The 20,224-nt window shown below is 53.5% G+C and overlaps 1 protein-coding gene across 1 annotated transcript in view; it reads right to left on the bottom strand.

The window, feature by feature from the left end:
* Positions 1 to 344: 344 nt before the first annotated feature.
* Positions 345 to 20,224, bottom strand: part of PKNOX2 (PBX/knotted 1 homeobox 2) — a 32,614-nt gene continuing 12,734 nt past the window's right edge. The window contains exons 3-9 of the mRNA XM_054395587.1: positions 19,984 to 20,065; positions 8,784 to 8,916; positions 8,608 to 8,705; positions 5,520 to 5,639; positions 3,499 to 3,575; positions 2,189 to 2,367; positions 345 to 595 (exon numbers count right to left, since the gene is read on the bottom strand). Of these exons, the coding sequence (XP_054251562.1) occupies positions 345 to 595; positions 2,189 to 2,367; positions 3,499 to 3,575; positions 5,520 to 5,639; positions 8,608 to 8,705; positions 8,784 to 8,916; positions 19,984 to 20,065 (940 nt within the window). The remainder of the gene's footprint in view (positions 596 to 2,188; positions 2,368 to 3,498; positions 3,576 to 5,519; positions 5,640 to 8,607; positions 8,706 to 8,783; positions 8,917 to 19,983; positions 20,066 to 20,224) is intronic.

The following is a 20,224-nucleotide window of genomic DNA, read 5'->3' as shown; positions in this document are numbered from 1 at the left end:
GTAAAAAGCCTCTACTGCCCAACAGCATCCATGTGCTGCAAGGGGAAAGAGCTGCCCCAAAAATGCTTTTTCATACCAAAAACAAAGGGCAAAAAGGGTAAAAGAAGAAGAAAAACTGAAAAACCCAAAATTAATCTGGCCACAATATGTGCCTTGTAAACATGTCCCTCACGTCCAGGGGCCGCGGGGTGGTTCCTGCGCTCCCCGGGGCAGCCAGGGTGCCCCTCACTGCCTCCAGTTTGCTTTTCTGTCACCAGTTGGGATCGTTCTTGCCAGGCCTCTTGGCGTCTGGAAAGGGAATACTGTTTCCAGTGCTGTCAGTGAGTTGAGGAGGACCCCAGGAGCTACTCCAGTGAGTCACTGTGTTCCAAGCTGAGGTCGTTGCTGGGTGCTGCTGGGAGGCCACCAGGCTCTTCCTCCAGCTCTTCTTCCTCCTCTTCCTCCTCCTCCATCTCCTCCTCATCCTCCTCATCCTCCTCCTCCTCTTCCTCGGTGCCATCGAGGGAGTCGTCATGGGCAGCCAGCATGGCCTGCTGCATGGCTATGGTGGCCGTGGCAGACGAGAGGGGCTGCAGGTTGTCCATGCTGAGCGAGCCTGCAGTGACAGGTGTGGGGAGAGAGAAACAATGAGGGGTCCACAGCTGCAAGAAATGGACCCAAAAGTGCACAGACCGAGTCAACCAACCCAAAACCCAGACACAGCACCCTGAAGGGTCACCCATCTGCCCCAGCCACTCCTCAAGATCCAACCCTTGCCTCCTTAGCTCCTGTGTCTACATTCCCTATCAGAGAGCCTTCATTCTTAACCCAGAAGGGGCTGAACTGGCCAAGCAGAGCTTGCCTTCAGCTCTTCATTTCCACCTTCCTCTCATCTTGTTCTCATCTTGTCCAGACCATTCTCATCTTGTCTGCTCCATTCCCATCTCTGCTCTCTTCAGCTCGAGTCTTCATTTGCATCAGGTGTTCTCTCTTCATCTTCTCTCTTCTCATCCTGTCTCATCTGTCATCTTTATTTTCTCTACTCCTCATTTTCATCAGCTGTTCTCTCTTTGCCTTCATTTTCTTCCTGTCATGTCTCATTTGTCTTCTCCATCTTATCTTTTTCTCACCCCCTTTACCCATCGCCCCCTTTATTCCCTCCCCAGCACCTCAGGAGATATCTCAAGTAATGCCTCACTAGAGATCATCCAGAGCACCCATAGCAGCTTGCCCAGGGGCACAATGCCCAGGGGAGGTTGGAAGCTCTCCACACAAGGAGACTCCACAACCTCTCTGGGCAGCCTGCTCCAGCCCTCCAGCACCCTCACACCAAACAACTTTCTCCTCAGCTTCACCTGGAACCTCCTGGAATCCACTTTGTGCCCATTGCCCCTTGGCCAGGCACTGGGCACCACTGAGAAGTGTCTGGGCCAATCCTCTTACCCCCCACAGCTCCTTTAGCTCTTGCTGAGCAGTGCTCAGATGCCCTCTGGGGCTGCTCTTCTGCAGGCTCTCAGCCCCAGGGCTCTCAGCCTTTGCTCCTCACACAGCTGCTCCAGGCCCCTCAGCAGCTTCCCAGCCTGCCCTGGACTCTCTCCAGCACTTCTCTGTCCCTCTGCAACTGGGGAGCACAGAACTGCCCCCAGGACTGCAGCTGTGGCCTCAGCAGGGCAGAGCAGAGCAGAGGGGCAGCAGAACCTCCCTTGCCCTGCCGGCCACACTCCTCTCCATGTCCCCAGGACACCCTTGGCCTTCTTGGCCCCCAGGCCACATTGCTGCTCCTGGGCACTTTCTTGTCCCCCAGGGGCACTCCCAGCTCCTTCTCCTTGCAGCTGCTTCCCAGCAGGTGCCCCCTGCCCTGTCCTGCTGCAGGAGATTGTTCCTCCCCAGGGGCAGGACCCTGCCCTTGCCCTGCTTGACCTTCAGGAGCTTCCTCTCCCCCGGTCTTACTGGATGGCAGCACAGCCTGATGGTGTCAGCCAGTCCTCCCAGGGATCCCTGAGGACTGTTCCTGTGTCAGGAGATTGCAGTGCCCCATTGCCAACCTTATGATGATCCTCTTGGAGGACATTTTGCAAGACCCTCTTCACCACGTTTGGCCCACAGGGTGTTGGAGGGCTCTAGAATCCCCTAATGACCAATTAAGCTCCAATTTAACCTGTGGGCACCCTGTGAGGGAAGGGCAGGGGCCAGCAGGCCTTGTCCTTACCATCAGGGTTTGTCCCCGAGTTGCCACCCTGCTGCTGCAGGACGCCAGCGGCAATGGAGTTTGGCCAGAAGCGCTGTGTGGGTCTGTGCTGGGATTTGATCTTCTTGGCTTTGGGGGCTGGGTCCGGGTTGCTGGCATCCAGCATGGGCTGCAGGATGCGCCGGCGAGCGTTGATGAACCTGCACCAGGCAGAGGGGCACCAGGGGAGTAAACAGGAAGGGCTGCAGCAGCTCTGAGCTGCCAGGTCATAGAACCATGCTGGTAGGGAGAGACTGCCGAGGTAATGGAGCCCTACCATGAACCCAGCACTGCCAGGGCACCAGCAAACCAAGGCCCTCAGCACCACATCTGCATGGCTTTGAAACCCCTCCAGGGATGGGATCTCTACCACTAAATTCCCAGAACTGCTTCAGCTGGAAAAGGCCTTCAAGATCATGGAGTCCAAACCTTCCCTAAGGCTGGGGCTAAACCATGGCCCTGTGCACCACATCTTTTGAAACACCTCCAGGGATGGGGATTCAGCCACCTCCCTGGGCAGCCTAGGCCAAGCTTTGAGAACCCTTTCAGTGAAGAAATTCCTTCTCATGTCCAACCTGAACTTCCCCTGGGGCAACCTGAGGCCATTTCCTCTGGTCCTGTCCCTTCTTCACTGGGAGAAGAGCCCAACTCCCACCTGGCTCCAGCCTCCTTGCAGGGAGCTGCAAAGGGCAATGAGGTCTCCCTCAGCCTCCTCTTCTCCAGGCTCAACACCCCCAGCTCCCTCAGCTGCTCCTCCCCAGCCCTCTTCTCCAGACCCTTCCCCAGCTTCCTTGCCCTTCTCTGCTCCTGCTCCAGCCTCTCAATGTCCTTCTGGCAGTCAGGAGCCCAAAACTGAAGCCAGCACTCAAGGGGTGGCTTCAGCAATGCCCAGTCCAAGGGCACAATCCCTGCCCTGCTCCTGCTGCCCACACCATTGCTGCTCCAGGCCAGGCTGCTGGTGCCCTTCTTGCCCACCTGGCCACCCCCTGCCTCATCTCCACCTGCTGTCAATCAAAATTCAAGGAGTTGCAAAGCAAAACTCTGGGCAGTGCCTGCAGGGCCCACAGCTGGGGTTGTGCCATGGTTTGTCTGTGCCATTTACCACCAGTGCAGGGATTTCTCCAGCCTTGCCAGGAGAGGGCACTGAGGCATCACAAATGGAGGCCAGCAAGTCAACATCCTAGAGTCTCCAACAAATCAGCCCTAAGCACCCAAATTACCCCCAAAAAAGCCTTTTTGTAGCACTAAGCAGTGCCCAAAGGCAGCCAAGTTGCAACAACTGCTGCACTCACCAGTTGTTAACTTGCAAGAGGGTCAGGTTGGTTTGGGCAGCGATTTGCCTCTTCTCATCCTCTGTGGGGTAGGGATGCTGGAAGCAAAAAGAGAAGAGGCAGCAAGTTGAGATCTCTGTGTGCAGAACAGCCCCCAAAAAGGGAAAAAAGAGTTGTTTTTTTTATTTTCCCACCCCAAATTTGATGTCTTCTTGCATCTGCAAACTGCAAAGCTCAAGAGTGGCATCCAAAACCATTGCTCTTTCCCTGGGCTCCTTAGGCCTTTTCCAATGTTTTCAATCAAGGAAAATAAAAATTTTCTTTCATTTTTCTTTCATTTCTAGTTATTTCACTGATTTTCTATCAGTGGTTGCTGGTCAAGGTGATATTTGGGCTTCCAAACCTGCTGTCACCACTGCACTCCTTGTCAGATAAAACTCCCAGTGCTGGGAGATGGTGAGCACTCAAAGCTTTAGCAGCCTCTTCACAGCTGTGCTGAAATCCTCCTTTCCAGCCCCAAAATGAAATTGTCAATAGTGCAGCAGCCCCTCACATTGTTTTTCAGAGCAGTGCTGATCCCTATGACTTATTTGCCATCACTTTACCCCAACACCCCAGTGTTGTCCTCCTGACAAAGCCACCCAAAGTCATGACATGGGGGAGACTCTTGCCCCACTGGGGCCTCAGGGATCATGGAATCATAGAATGGTCCAGGCCAGAAGGGACCTCCAGAGGTGACCCAGTCCAACCCCTGCAGGCAGCAGGGACATCCTCCCCTGGATCAGGTTGCCCAGAGCCCTGTCCAGCCTCCCCTGGAATATCTCCAGGGGTGGAGCCTCAAACACCTCCCTGGGCAACCTGCTGCAGTGTTCCAGCAGCCTCCTACTGCAGAACTTGTTCCTCACATCCAATCTCAATCTGCTCTGCTCTCATTTCAAACCATTGTCCCTGGTCCTGTCCCTGTAGGCCTTTTGGAACAGTCCCTCTGCAGCCTTCTTGTAGCCCCTGCAGGCTGCTTTAAAGGTCTCCCTGGAGCCTTCTCTTCTCCAGGCTGAACACCCCCAGCTCCCTCAGCCTGTCCCCACAGCAGAGCTTCTCCAGCCTCTGATCATCTTTGTGGCCTCCTCTGGACCCTCTCCAGCAGCTCCATGTCCCTCTTGTGTTGAGGGCTCCAGAGCTGGCCCCAGCCCTGCAGGTGAGGTCTCCCCAGAGCAGAGCAGAGGGGCAGGATCCTCTCTCTCCAGCTCTGGCCACACTGCTTTGGCTGCAGCCCAGGCTGCCCTTGGCCTTCTGTGCTGCCAGTGCCCATTGCTGGCTCCTGCCCAGCTTCTCCCCCCCAGCACCCCCAAGTCCTTCCCTGCAGGGCTGCTCTCACTCTCCTCACCCCCAGCCTGTGTTGATGCTGAGGGTTACCCTGACTCAGGTGCAGGACCCTGCACTTGCTCTTGTTGGACCTCATAAGGTTCCCCTGTAGTGGAAGCCTCATCCCTGGATGTTTTTAAGGCCAGGCTGGATGTGGCTGTGAGCAACCTGATCTAGTGTGAGGTGTCCCTGCCCACGGCAGGGGGGTTGGAACTGGATGATCCTTGAGGTCCCTTCCAACCCTGACAATTCTGTGATTCTATGATCCCTTACCCCCTAAGCAGGGGGCTTCTGTCATTTTGGATCTCAGGTGATTGTTGATGTGCCTCAGCCACACACAGGTGCAGCAGCTTCCACACTCTGGCTTGTTGAAAAGTGAGAATTTTGGAGCTTTTAAGTGGGAAAAAAACCCAAATATTTCATTGTCCATTCTCAGTTATTTATGGAAGTTCCTCTCTGTTTTTGTTAGGTTCTTCATGCCTGGAGGGAACATTTGTGCCACCTATGCTGATAGAGGTCACCCCCAAACCCTCCCTGAATAAAACCAAAGCCATTTGGTGCCTCCTCATACAGATTCAGACAAACTGCCTCAAGTTGTTTGGGTTTTGGGGGGTTTTGCCCTCTTCTCTTTGCCCTCTTCTCACAGCTGCTCAGGATCTTCTGGTGGCTGCAGTGCTCACCATGAGGTGCTGGAAGAGCCAGGAGCGCATGATGTTGGTGGCATGTTTGGGCAGGACACCTCGTTTGTTCTTGGACTTCTTGTCCTCACCATCAAGGAGGGAGGTGAGATCCAGGTTGACCTATTGGGGGAGAGGGATGTGAAGAGACCTGCTTGAGAATGGCGATGAGCAACCCAAAAAAATCAGAAAACCAATGCAAAACCCAAGTAAAATCGACCCAAAGAGGAAAACTGATCCCAAAAAATGAGAAAAACCAACCCAAAAATGAGCAAAACCAACCCAAAAACTCAGCAAAACCTACCCAAAAAAGGGCAGAACCAAATCAAAACTGGCTCCAAAAAATCAGCAGAACCAAACCCAAAACCTCAGCAAAACCAATACAAAAATGAGTAAAATCAACCCAAAACATGAGGACAAGCAACCCAAGCCGGTGTGTTCCACAGCCAGCAGCACTCAAGCCCCTTCTCAGTCCACATCTGACTCCAGGATCTCCAATATGTCCATTTCCTGGCCAGTGCCTTGCCAAGAGCCAAGGGCTTCTCTTCCCTTCTCCTCAGTGGTGCTGATGTCACAACTGCTTCTGATGGCTCATTATGAACCAAAACCATCTGACCCTAAAAACTCCAAAACAACAAAACCCCTCCCAAAAAGCTGACTTTACAGACCTGAGGTTAAGCCCTGCCACCCCTTCGGCCCTAGCAGACCTGCATTCCTCAGCCAGCTGATGGTGAGAAGGAGAAACAAGCCCCACAGAGCAAAAATTTGCTTTATTCCCTCCAAAACCACAAGCCAAACTACCTGCTGCACCAGAACTTTTCATGAGGGTGCAGAAACCCAAGTGAAAGCTCAGTGCTGGTCTTCGAAAGGGAGGGTTTTATCCTTTTTTTCCACAGCCCTTCATCAAAACAATTCTGGATGAATTAAACATCAGGTCCCTGCCAGTCCCCTGGGCTCTGGCTGCATAAATCAGGCTGGCAGCATGGGAAGAGCATCCAGAGGTGCTTGTCCAGGGCTCTCTTCCTGCCCTCCTATTCCCTCAGCTCATGTTCTCCCCATGCAGGGTTCAGCCCAAGGCTGAAGGCCAGGACAGGGAGATGTTAAAGACAAGACCATCAAAGAGCATTCTGCAGACAAAGAAACCTGCCAGGGAGCTGCCACCTGGAATTAAATTGGGGATTTCAGAGAAAAGCCATTGAGACAGGGGGATTTTATCACAAGGGTGGTGGAGCACTGGGACAGGCTGCCCAGGGAGGTGGTTGAGGCTCCATCCCTGGAGATATTCAAAGTGAGGCTGGACAGGGCTCTACGCAACCTGATCCAGTGGAGGATGTTCCTGCTGCCTGCAGGGGGTTGAACTGGGTGACCTCTGGAGGTCCCTTCCAACCCAACCCATTCTGAGATTCTCTGCTTTTCCTGCTCTGCCCCCATGAAGCAGCATGGCAGAGGTGGATGTGTTTGTGCCCAGCCTGCTGGGCAGTGGAGGCTGGGAAGACACCAAGAGCAGCACAGCCAACAGAGGGCAAGGGGGTTAGAAACCCACTCGGACCCCAAAGGGCATCTGAGCTAAAGGGCCCCTGGGGGGCAAGAGGCTGTGGCCAGACTGCTCAGTGGTACCCAGGGACAGGCCAAGGGGCACTGGGCACAGACTGGACCCCAGAAGGTTCCAGCTGAAGATGAGGAGAAAGTTGTTTGTTGTGAGGGTGCTGGAGGCCTGGAGGCACTACCTCCCTGGGGCAGCCTGTGACAGTCCCTTACTGCTCTTGAAGCAAAAAAATTGTTACTAATCTCCAACCTAATCCTCCCCTGGTACAATTTCAGGCCATTTCCTCTCCTTCTATCACCTGAGACGAAGGAGAAGTGACCAGTCCCCACCTATCTCCAACCTCCTTTCAGGGAGCTGGAGAGAGCAATAGGTCTGACCTCAGCCTCCTCTTCTCCAGACTGAACACCCCCAGCTCCCTCAGCTGCTCCTAATCACCTTCTTCCCCAGCTTCCTTAGCCTTCTCTGGAAATAATTCCAGGAACAAAATAACCTTCCTGTGCTTGGTAAGGTAAGATAAGGGAAGGGAAGGTTTGGTTTATGATATATGATATTAGTATAATACAGCACAGTACAATCCAGTGCTATATCCTATCATACCCTGTTCTGTGCTGCCATATCTACCAGTGTCCTGTCACAGCCTGCTGCTGTTATCCTGCTGTTCCAACCTACTGCAGAGCACTCAGCCCAGCTCTGCTCCCATGGTGAAGTCACAGAATCACAGAATCAGCAAGGTTGAAAAAGAGACCTCAGAGATCATCAAGTCCAACCTATGACCTAACCCCTCCTGACAACTAAACCCTGGCTCCAAGTGCAACATCCAATCTTGTTTTGAACACCTCCAGGGATGGGGACTCCACCACCTCCGTGGGCAGCACGTTCCAATGGCCAATTCCTCTTTCTGTGAATAACTTTCTCCTCACCTCCAGCCTAAACTTCCCCCTGCACAGCTTGAGACTGTGTCCTCTTGTTCTGCTGCTGGTTGCCTGGGAGCAGAGCCCAACCACCACCTGGCTACAACTTCCCTTCAGGTAGTTGTAGAGAGCAATGAGGTCTCCCCTTAGCCTCCTCTTCTCCAGGCTGAACACCCCCAGCTCCCTCAGCCTCTCCTCACAGGGCTGTGCTCCAGACCCCTCCCCAGCCTCCTTGCCCTTCTCTGGACACATTCAAGTCTTCCAATGTCCTTCTCGAGGAGCCCAGAACTGGGCATAGCACTCAAGGTGTGGTGTAAGCAGTGCTGAGCACAGGGCAGGATGACTGCCCTGCTCCTGCTGGCCACACTATTGCTGATGCAGGCCAGGATGCCATTGGCCTTCTTGGCTACCTGGGCACACTGCTGGCTCCTGGTCAGCTGCTGTCAACCAGTACCCCCAGGTCCCCTTCTGCTGTTAGCTCTCCTAGGCTGCCCCAGCAGGTGGATTTAATCAACACTGCTTCCAAATGAAAACCTTAGGAGACACCAAGCATTGAACTGATGGAGAAATTTGGGTGTTTTTTTGCTTCCTGAAGCAGTTCAAAATATTTCTTAGGAGGGAGCTGAGCTCTTACCTGGGTGTTGGGGATCTGCAGGGCACCAGGGGTGATGGCTTGGGCAAGGACCTGGCCCTGCGATGTCACCATCGTCACAGGCTGGTACAAGGCTCCGCCTGTGGAAGAAAGGCTCATGGGGGTACTGAACCCCCACAAATTCCACCCACCCCCTGCCAGCCTGCCCTGCTCCCTACCTGCCACAGCAGGCGAGCCGCTGCTGGCGCTCATGGCTAAGTTCCCCGGGGGCAGTGCTGCTGCTGGCACCACGATGCCCGGGGGCGGGTTGGAGGTGGGCGGCAGCGCTGCTGGGGAGCTCTGCAGCATCTCCTGGGGGGGAAAAGACTGAAAAGGTGAATTTTCACACACAGCAGCAGCAAACAGGGTTTCCTCCCCTCCAGTCAACCCACCACCACCATTTGTTTCCCTAGGTGGCTCCACAGGCAAAATGAAGAGAAAGGTTTTGTGCGGTTTAGTGGGAAAATGGAAACGTGAGGATTCACACCTTGCAAAGCTCCCACTTAACATCTTTCTCCTGAGGGAAAAAGAAAAATAAAAGAACGTGAGAGCCAAGAAGGAATTTCTCCAGTTTTCACTACAAGTAGCTGGAGTTTGGTGCTTGGACAGGAACTGGCCATGGAGCAGCTGCCAAAAGCCAGGGCAAGCCCCATGGCCTCCCCCTGCCAAACCCAGAGGGAAAGACTGAGATCAATAATGGAAGAATCCTATCCTATCTAATCCTATCCTATCCTATCCTATCCTATCCTATCCTATCCTATCCTATCCTTTCCTTTCCTTCTCTAGCACACAGGCCCCAGTGGTGTCCCCAAGGGCTCAGCACTGGGCTCTGTCCTCTTTAATGTCCTTATCCATGATCTGGGTGAGGGCATTGAGGCTGCAGATGGCACCAAGCTGGGTGGCTGTGTCCATCTGCTAGAGGCTAGGGAAGCTTTACAGCAGGACCTGGAGAGGTGAGAGCCATGGACCAAGGCTCATTGGGTGAAGTTCAACAAGGCCAAGGGCCAGGGCCTGCACCTGGGTGACAGCAAACCCATGGGGAGCCCCAGGGGACCTGGGGATGTGTGGTTGGAAAGCTGCAACTTGGAGAGGGACCTGGGGGTGTTGTCTGGCAGTCACTGCCCATCACCCAGCAGTGCCCAGGTGCCAAGCAGGGCAATGGCCTCCCGGCTTGGGTCAGAAGCAGGGTGAGCAGCAGGGACAGGAGGTGACCATCCCCCTGTGCTCAGCACTGGGGAGGCCACAGCTCGAGTGCTGTGCTCAGCTCTGGGCCCTCCCTGCAGGAAGGACATTGAGGGGCTGGAGCCTGTCCAGAGAAGGGAATGAGGCTGGAGAAGGGCCTGGAGCCCCTGGGCTAGAGGAGGGGCTGAGGGAGCTGGGGGTTTGAGGCTGGAGAAGAGGAGGCTGAGGGAGACCTCAGAGCAGCCTTCCAGAACCTGAAGGGAGCTACAAGAAGGCTGCAGAGGGACTGATCCCAAAGGCCTGCAGGGACAGGACCAGGGACAATGGTTTGGAATGAGAGCAGAGCAGACTGAGATTGGATGTGAGGAACAAGTTCTGCAGCAGGAGGCTGCTGGAACACTGCAGCAGGTTGCCCAGGGACGTGGTTGAGGCTCCATCCCTGGAGATATTCCAGGGGAGGCTGGACAGGGCTCTGGGCAACCTGATCCAGGGGAGGATGTCCCTGCTGCCCGCAGGGGATTGGACTAGGTGAGCTTTGGAGATCCCTTCCAGCCCAGGTGATTCTGATTCTCTGTTGTTTGTATGTTTGAGTTTTGTATTTATATTTGTATTTTTTCTATTTTAGGCTCTTTCTGCCATTATTTGTTTATATGAAAAGATTCTCTCCAGTCTGTTCCATTCCAGCCCCATCTGATGCCTTTCTCTGCAGCTCTGAGCTAACTCCTTGCAAAAATTAGCATAATTTAACCAAAAGCTCTCATCTTAGCCCCAGCTCTGGAGATCCAGCAACTGGAAAAAAAGCCCAAAGTGAACAATGATTGGAGGATTTCGTGCAATGTTTTGGGGAGGGAAGGGTGATGCAGTTGAAGGGATGGAGGAATGGGCAATGCACCACAGCGTCCCAGCTGGGCAGGAGCTGGCACAGAATATTTATTAACTATTTCCAAATAAGCCCCAAACAACAAATTTGCTCAGCTGGAATGGCACTAAAATTGCTCATTTCTTGCAGGGAAACCTTTTCCCTGTTTTTCTACCCATTTCCCTGTTCTGCAGCACTCCCCTGGTGCCCAGCTGGTTCTCAGCTATTGAACAAAATACCAACAATGGGGATTTTTTGTCATGTTTTATTCCATTTCCCTTCATTGGGATGCATTTCTTCACAAAATTTGGGTTAAGAGAATTTCTCTAGAGGAGTGGCAGGAAATGACATCAGAGAAGGTGCCTGCAGAAACATGCTCAGGGCAGGAGAAGCTGCAGCTCTGCTGTTCCTTGCAGCTGAACTCCAGAGATGGCAATCTGAGCACACAAATCATCAAGAGATGATGTGGCTGCATCCTTCAGGAGGGAGGGAAGGTCCCCCCTGTCCCCATCAATGCATTTCTCATCGTTGGTGGGGAAATGCAGGTTTTGGGTGTTTTTTTCCCCCTTTTCCCCATTACATTTGTGCATACATTGTTTTTTTTTCCCCACTGGTCAACACTGACGTGTCTGGAGAGTGCCCAGGAGAAAAGAACCTGGGGGTGTAGGTCAACAGTGGCCAAGAAGGATCAGCAATGGTGTGGGCAGCAGGAGCAGGGCAGGGATTGTGCCCCTGGACTGGGCACTGCTGAGGCCACCCCTTGAGTGCTGGCTTCAGTTTGGGGCTCCTGACTGCCAGAAGGACATTGAGAGGCTGGAGCAGGAGCAGAGAAGGGCAAGGAAGCTGGGGAAGGGTCTGGAGAAGAGGGCTGGGGAGGAGCAGCTGAGGGAGCTGGGGGTGTTGAGCCTGGAGAAGAGGAGGCTGAGGGAGACCTCATTGCTCTCTGCAGCAAGGAGGCTGGAGCCAGGTGGGGGTTGGGCTCTGCTCCCAAGGAACAGGACGAGAGGAAATGCTCTCAAGTTGCAGCAGGGGTTGCAACCCCTGAGAGGCTGGACACAAGAAATCATTTCTTCCCCTTGAGAGTTGTCCAGGCCTGGTCCAGACTGCCCAGGGCAGTAGTGGAGTCCTCATCCCTGGAGGGGTCCAAAGCTGTGTAAATGCGCTGCTGAGGGACCTGGTTTAGTGGTGCCAGGTGCCCCTGGCAGAGCTGTCAGACTCCATGATCTGAAAGATCTTTCCCAGCCTGAATGACTCCAAGATTCCATGATTCTGTATGCAATGATTCCGTGATTCTGCCTATGCAATGGCTCTGATTTATCTGCATCCTTCTGCCATTAAAATCACTCAGTGCAGTTCCCCATCCATGGTATGCCAGATGGCATCCAGAGACTGGGCAGGCTGCAGATGTAGCCCAGGGGAACCTCATGATTCAATAAGGCCAAGTGCAAGGTCCTGCCCCTGGGTCAGGGTAACCCTCAGCATCAACACAGGCTGGGGGTGAGGAGAGTGAGAGCAGCCCTGCAGGGAAGGACTTGGGGGTGCTGGGGGGAGAAGCTGGCCAGGAGCCAGCAATGGGCACTGGCAGCACAGAAGGCCAAGGGCAGCCTGGGCTGCAGCCAAAGCAGTGTGGCCAGAGCTGGAGAGAGGATCCTGCCCCTCTGCTCTGCTCTGGGGAGACCTCACCTGCAGGGCTGGGGCCAGCTCTGGAGCCCTCAACACAAGAGGGACATGGAACTGATGGAGAGGGTCCTAGAGGAGGCCACAAAGATGATCAGAGGCTGGAGAAGCTCTGCTGTGGGGACAGGCTGAGGGAGCTGGGGGTGTTCAGCCTGGAGAAGAGAAGGCTCCAGGGGGACCTTTAAAGCAGCCTTCCAGTACCTGAAGGGAGCTATAAGAAGGCTGCAGAGGGACTGATCCCAAAGGCCTACAGGGACAGGACCAGGGACAATGGTTTGAAATGAGAGCAGAGCAGATTGAGATTGGATGTGAGGAACAAGTTCTGCAGTAGGAGGCTGCTGGAACACTGCAGCAGGTTGCCCAGGGACGTGGTTGAGGCTCCACCCCTGGAGATATTCCAGGGGAGGCTGGACAGGGCTCTGGGCAACCTGATCCAGTGAAGGATGTCCCTGCTGCCTGCAGGGGTTGGACTGGGTCACCTCTGGAGGTCCCTTCCAGCCCAGGTGATTCTATGATGCCAAACCAAAGCCATTGCTATCCTGCCTGTGTTATCTTTGTCCTCTCCTTTGATATCTCGACATCTGCCTGGAAATCTTGTTGCAGTTGCTGTGAATGTTGGCATTGCCTTTCAATTGTTCCTTTTTGTAGCTAATTTAATTAAAAAATGCTAATATGACCACAAAATATTGTCCCTTCTTTTTAGATATCCCTTTCCCATCTCCAGCCTTTTGAGAGAAGGGGTTTTTTTTTGTTTGAAACTGGAAGATTTCTGGGTGTACAGAAAGCAAAACTGAGTCACTTTGGCATGTGCCTGGACTCGTCTTTTGCTAAGCATCCAGCTAAGAAATATTCCTGTAAAGACTGAGAGAATCACAGCATGGATCCGGTTGGAAGGTGTGCTGGGTTACACCCATCCTGGATGGGGCTGAAAGAACCCAGGCCCTGGGTGGACAAAAGAAACTTAATCCAGGTGGGACTTGGTTCCTTCACCCCCCATGAGAAGGGATCTCCTGGCTCAAAGGTGTCTATTCCACCTCCCCCTTCCTCTCCTGTAGACCTACCACAGGGGGACAGCTCGCTGCTCACTCTGTCTCCTGCTTTGTCCGCTGGAAGGAACATCACTGCTGCCACTGCCTCCTGCACTGACCACGGGGCCAGGGCCTGCTCCTTCCAACTGAATCCACTCACATCCAGGGGAACACAAGGCCATCCAGGCTTGGGTTTGTATATTTTCCCATTTACCTTCATCTCTTACCTTTGTGAACCCTCCCTGTTACTGCTAGATATATATGTTGTGGGGGTTTTTTTGGTTAAAAATGTACCTCTTCTACTTCCGAACCAATTCCAGACTATTTCTTTCATGAATCTACCTCCCCTCTCCCCTACCTCTTTTTTTCCTTTCCGCCCTCTCTACCTTGCCAGGAAAAAGGGAGGGAGGAGGAATCTCAATCTGTTATCATTTGAGCTCCTAAACTCCAATCAGAACTCAAAGCAGCACAGAAGGGACCTCAGGGATCATCCACTGCAGCCTCCTGCCATGCCCAGGGACACCTCTCAGCTGGACTCAGCTGCTCAAGGTCTCATCCAGCCTGGCCTTCAACACCCCCAGGCAAGAGGCAGCCACAGCCTCCCTGAGCAGCCTGTGCCAGAGTCTCACCTCCCTCCTGCTGCAGAACTTCTTCCTCAGCTCCCCTCTAACCCTGCTCTGCCTCAGCTCCAATCCATTCCCCTTTGGCCTGTCTCAGACACTCTCAGCAAAAGTCTCTCTGCAGCCTTCCTGCAGGATCCCTTCAGCTCCTGGCAAGCAGCTCTCAGGTCCCCCTGGAGCCTTCTTCTCTCCAGGCTGCACCCCCCCAGCTCCCTCAGCCTGTGCTCACAGCAGAGCTGCTCCAGCCCTTGGAGCATCTTTGTGGCCTCCTCTGGCCTCTCTCCACAGCTCTGTGTCCTTCTCCTGCTGGGGACAGCAGAGCTGGAGGCAGGACTGGAGGTGAGGTCTCAGCAGAGCAGAGCCCAGGAGCAGAATCCCCTCTGCCCACACTGCTCTGGCTGCAGCCCAGCACACAGCTGCCTGAGGGCTGCAGGAGGTCACTGCTGGCTCCTGGGGAGCTGCTCAGCACTCAGCACCCCCAAGGCTCTTTCTTCAGGGCTGCTCTCAACCCACTCTGCACCCAGCCTGGATTTGTGCCTGGGGCTGGCCCGTGCCAGCTACAGGACCTTGCACTGTGACTTGGTGAACCTCTTGCAGCTGGCACTGGGACACTTCTCCAGCCTAGCAAGACCCTTCTGGAATATTCAATCTGGAACATTCGTGTAAGCCAAATATGGACCTTGGAGAATCACATAAAGCACAGACATAGCCAGAGGTGATTACAGAGTTTTGGACCAGCCTGAAGACCTCCAACTTTTCTCTCCTTATTTTCCCACAACTCCTCCAAAAAAAGGGCATCCAGAAGACCATTTCTCAATGGTGCAAGAAATCATTTGGGATATAGGAAAATGGGGACAAGAATTTGCTGTTCCCGGAGAGAGAGAGGACTAAGACATTATCAGGAGGATTTTATGATGACAAAAAGTGTGTGTGGGGTGTTTGGTGGCAGAGAGGAAACTCCCAAAACAGCAGCTTAGTGGTGCCTAAAAAACCAGCAGTTAAGAGAGAAACCCAGGGAAGAGGTTCATGGAGTCACCCCAGGGGCACCCAATGGAAAGGGAAGCTCTGCCTTAAAATAGATCTGGTTATCTCCAAGAAGGCTGAAGAAATCCATTCTGCATCCTAATTGCCTCAGATAACAAATGCCAGCCAAATGATATTATTGCTGCAGTGGATAACACTTCATCTTTTCAGACCCAGAGAAGCTGAGATGTTTCCTGCACTTCTGAACTGTGGCCTCAGTAGATGGCTCTGCAGACACCTTGGGACTGACCTTCCCCAGCTCTACACCAAAACTTGATTTCTCCAAATGAAGTCATTTTAATGGTGGAAAAGATCCAAAAGGGAGAGGTTCAGGCTGGATAATTGCACAGACAGGCTGAGGGAGCTGGGGATGTTCAGCCTGGAGAAGAGAAGGCTCCAGGCACATCTAATAGCAGCCTGCCAGTACCTGAAGGGGCTATAAGAAGGCTGCAGAGGGACTGATCCCAAAGGCCTGCAGGGACAGGACCAGGGACAATGGTTTAGAATGAGAGCAGAGCAGATTGAGATTGGATGTGAGGAACAAGTTCTGCACCACGAGGCTGCTGGAACACTGCTGAAGGTTGCCCAGGGAGCTGGTTGAGGCTCCATCCCTGGAGATATTCCAGGTGAGGCTGCATAGGGCTCTGGGCAACCTGATCCAGTGGAGGATATCCCTGCTGCCTGCAGGGGGTTAGACTGGGTGAGCTCTGGAGGTCCCTTCCAACCCAACCCCTTCTGTGATCCTATGAAATATTTCTGCCCTGGAAGGGTTCCCAAAGCTTGGAATGGTCTGGCCAGGGCAGTGCTGGAATCACGATCCCAGGGGGTGTTCCAGCCCCATGTGGAGCTCGTGCTTAGGGACATGGTTTGGTGCTGAGCATTCAGTGCTGGGTTGAGGGTTGGGCTGGGTGAGCTTGCAGGGCTCTGCCAACCAGAGATATTCTGGGATTCTGTGGAGCATTCTGCACTGCACATCCCCACCCTGGTTCTCACAGTGAGGGAAGTGTCACAGAGGAAGCACTTTGTGTAAGTGCTAACCTCCAGCACTGCTTGAGCTGATGTCCTTCTCCATGTGCTTCATGACACAGGGATCTATTTTTGAGTGCTACACAGGAGTAAAACTTTCTGTCTCATTCTAATTTTTTTTTTTGTAATTCATGCACAAGTAAAGCTGGGGGAAATTAGAGTTAACTGGAGACAAAAGCAGCTCCTGAATTTTGTGAAAAAGAGGTGGCCAGACTCCAGCTGTTGTAAGGAGATTCATGGAATAGTAAGAGTGGAAGGGATCTTTCAAGGTCATCCAGTCCAACCCCCTTACAGGGGCATCCCCAACCAGAGCCCCAAACAACCTGAGCTGCACTGCTGCCAGCCATGGGGCAGCTCCCACCTCTCTGGGCAGCCTGGGCCAGGCTCTCCCCACCCTCAGCCTCAAACATTTCTCCCTTCTCTCCACTCTCAATCTCCCTCTTTGCCTTCCAAACCATCCCCCCTTGGCCTGGCCCAACAGGTCCTGCTCCAAACTCTGTCCCCAGCTTTCTCCAAGGCCTGCAAGGCCACCAGAAGGTGTCCCTGGAGCCTTCTCCTCTGCAGGCTGCCCAAGCCCAACTCTCTCAGCCTGGCTCCCAGCAGAGGCTTCCAGCCCTGCCAGCATTGCTGTGGCCTCCTCTGGCCCTGCTCCCCCAGCTCCCTGTCTGTGCTGTGCTGAGGGCTCCAGAGCTGCCCCAGCACTGCAGGGGTCTCAGCAGAGGAAGCCACACTCATCAGGCTTTGTGGATGGATGGATATGAGATAAAAATTGGCTTTAAATAAGAGAGAAATCTGAGCTCATCCATAAGACAAACCTGGATAAATCCAGACCCACACAGGAAGCTCTGCCTTGGAGAGCTATCTGGGGGCAAAGCACTGGTAAATGAGTCACAGGGATCAGCACTGGCTCTGAAAAACAATGTGTGGGGCTGCAGCATTTCAATATCTGAAGGGAACCTACAGGAAGGCTGGGGAGGTACTTTTCAGAAGGGGCTGGGGCTGTACTCTTCAGAAGGGGCTGAGGGATGGCAATGGTTTGAAACTGGAGCAGGGCAGAGCTGGGTTGGACATCAGGATCACAGGATTAGAAGATTTTAGGGGCTGGAAGGGACTTGCAGAGATCATCAAGTCCAACCCCCCCTGCTAGAATCCAGCAGAGGTCACACAGGAACACATCCAGACAGGGCTGGAAAGGCTCCAGAGAAGGAGACTCCACAAGTTCTCTGTGCAGCCTGCTCCAGTACTCTATGACCCTCACAGTGCAGAAGTTCCTCCTCCTGTTGAGGTGGAACCTCCTGTGCTGCAGTTTCCATCCACTGCCCCTTGGCCTATCCCAGGGTGCAACTGAGCAGATCCTGTCCCCTCCTCTCAACCTTCTCCTCTCCAGACTAGGACTCAGCTTCTTCTCACCAGGCAGTGCTCCAGTCCCTTCAGCATCCTTGTAGCCCTCCCTTGGACTCTCTCCAGCAGATCCCTGTCCCTCCAGAAATGGAGAGCCCAGAACTGGATGCAATATTTCAGGTAAGGTCTCACCAGAGTAGAGGGGGAGGAGAACCTCCCTGGATCTGCTGGACACAGAATCACAGAATCAGCAAGGTTGAAAAAGAGACCTCAGAGATCATCAAGTCCAACCTATGACCTAACCCCTCCTGACAACTAAACCCTGGCTCCAAGTGCAACATCCAATCTTGTTTTGAACACCTCCAGGGATGGGGACTCCACCACCTCCCTGGGCAGCACGTTCCAATGGCCAATTCCTCTTTCTGTGAATAACTTTCTCCTCACCTCCAGCCTAAACTTCCCCCTGCACAGCTTGAGACTGTGTCCTCTTGTTCTGCTGCTGGTTGCCTGGGAGCAGAGCCCAACCACCACCTGGCTACAACTTCCCTTCAGGTAGTTGTAGAGAGCAATGAGGTCTCCCCTTAGCCTCCTCTTCTCCAGGCTGAACACCCCCAGCTCCCTCAGCCTCTCCTCACAGGGCTGTGCTCCAGACCCCTCCCCAGCCTCCTTGCCCTTCTCTGGACACCTTCAAGTCTCCCAATGTCCTTCTTCAGCTGAGGAGCCCAGAACTGGGCACAGCACTCAAGGTGTGGTGTAAGCAGTGCTGAGCACAGGGCAGGATGACTTCCCTGCTCCTGCTGGCCACACTATTGCTGATGCAGGCCAGGATGCCATTGGCCTTCTTGGCCACCTGGGCACACTGCTGGCTCATGTTCAGCTGCTGTCAACCAGTACCCCCAGGTCCCTCTCTGCCTGGCTGCTCTCCAGCCACTCTGACCCCAGCCTGTAGCTCTGCATGGGGTTGTTGTGGACAAAGTGCAGAACCTGGCACTTGGACTTGTTGGATGCCATCCTGTTGGACTCTGCCCATGTGTCCAGCCTGGCAAGGTCCCTCTGCAGAGCCTCCTACCCTCTACCAGATCAACTCCTGCTCCCAGCTTGGTGTCATCTGCAAATTTACTGATGATGGACTCAATCCCCTCATCCAGATCATCAATAAAGAGATTGAACAGGATGGGGCCCAGCACTGATCCCTGGGGGACACCACTAGTGACAGGCTGCCAGCTGGCAGTGGCACCATTCACCACCACTCTCTGGGCCTGGCCCTCCAGCCAGTTCCTAACCCAGCACAGAGTGCAGGCCACAGGCTGACAGCTTGGCCAGGAGTTTGCTATGGGGGATGGTGTCAAAGGCTTTGCTGAAGTCCAGGCAGACTACATCCACAGCCTGCCCTGCATTCATCAGCCAGTAACCTGATCATAAAAGCAGATCAGGTTGGTCAGGCAGGACCTGCCCCTCCTGAATCCATGCTGGCTGGGCCTGATCCCTTGGCCATCCTGTAGGTGCTGTGTGACTGCACTCCTGATGACCTGTTCCATAACCTTGCCCGGCATTGAGGTCAGGCTGACAGGTCTGGAATTCCCTGGCTTCTCCTTCTGGCCCTTCTTGTGGATGGGCATCACCTTGGCCAGCTTCCAGTCATCAGGGACCTCTCTGGTGAGCCAGGACTGGTGGTAAATGATGGCCAGTGCCATGGAAAGCTCATCTGTCAGCTCTCTCAGTACCCTAGGATGGATCCCATCCAGTCCCATGGACTTGTGAGGATCCAAGTGGCTCAGCAAGTCTCTAACTTCTTCCTAATGGATTTCAGGAGGACTGTACTGATCCCTGACCCCATCAACTGGTTCTGGAGGCCAGTTGTCCTGAGGCCCTCCTGTCTTACTGTTGAAAAATGAGGCAAAGAAGGTATTTAGTACCTCTGCCTTTGCCTCATCTTTAGTTACAATATTCCACTCCAAGTCCAATGAGGAGTGGAGATTCTTCTTGTCCCTATTTTTAGAGTTAATACATTTATGAAAATGCTTTTTATTATTCTTCACAGCAGTGGCCAGTTTAAGTTCTAACTGGGCTTTTGCCTCTCTAGTTTTTCTCCTACATGACCTAACAACATCCTTAAACACATCTTGAGTTACCTCCCCCCTTTCCAAAGGTGATGTACCCTCTTTTTTTCCCTCAGTTCCTTCAAAAGATGCTCATGGGCCCCCATGTACTCATCTTTCAGCACACTGGGACAGCCTGGTCCTGTGCCTTCAAGAGTTCCTGTGTGAAGTGGCCCCCTTTGCTCTTAAGGGCTGCTTCCCATGGTACTCTCCGGGTTAGTTGCTCAAATAAGCTGAAGTCTGCCCTGCAGAAGTCCACAGGAAGGGTTTTGTTGTTGCTCCTCCTTGTTTCCCTGCATATTGAAAACTCCACTATCTCATGGTCACTGCACCCTAGACAGCCTCCTACCATCACATCCCCCACCAGCCCTTCTCTATTTGAGAACAGCAGGTCAAGCAGGGCCTCAGCCCTGGTAGGTTCATGCAACAGCTGTGCCGAGAAGCTGTCCTCCATACACTCTGGACTGCCTCCTCTCTGCTGTATTAAGTTCCCAGCAGGTATCTGGCAGGTTAAAGTCACCCACAAGAACAAGGGGTGGAGATCTTGAGATGACCTCCAGCTGTTTGTAGAATACTTCATCTACCTCTTCATCCCGGATGGGTGGTCTGTAACAGACTCCAACCAGGATGTCAGTTTTGTTACCCTTCCCTGATTTTAACCCACAGGCACTCAACCCTTTCATCCTTAACCTCAAGTTCTGTGGTGTCAAGAGATTCCCTAATGTACAGAGCCGCCCCTCCTCCTTTTCTCCTTCACCTGTCTCA

The sequence above is a fragment of the Indicator indicator genome, chromosome 34 (assembly GCF_027791375.1).
Source record: "Indicator indicator isolate 239-I01 chromosome 34, UM_Iind_1.1, whole genome shotgun sequence".
Lineage (NCBI taxonomy): Eukaryota > Metazoa > Chordata > Aves > Piciformes > Indicatoridae > Indicator > Indicator indicator.
The sequence above is the reverse complement of the archived record's forward strand: the minus strand, read 5'-3'. Positions and strand labels throughout refer to the sequence as shown.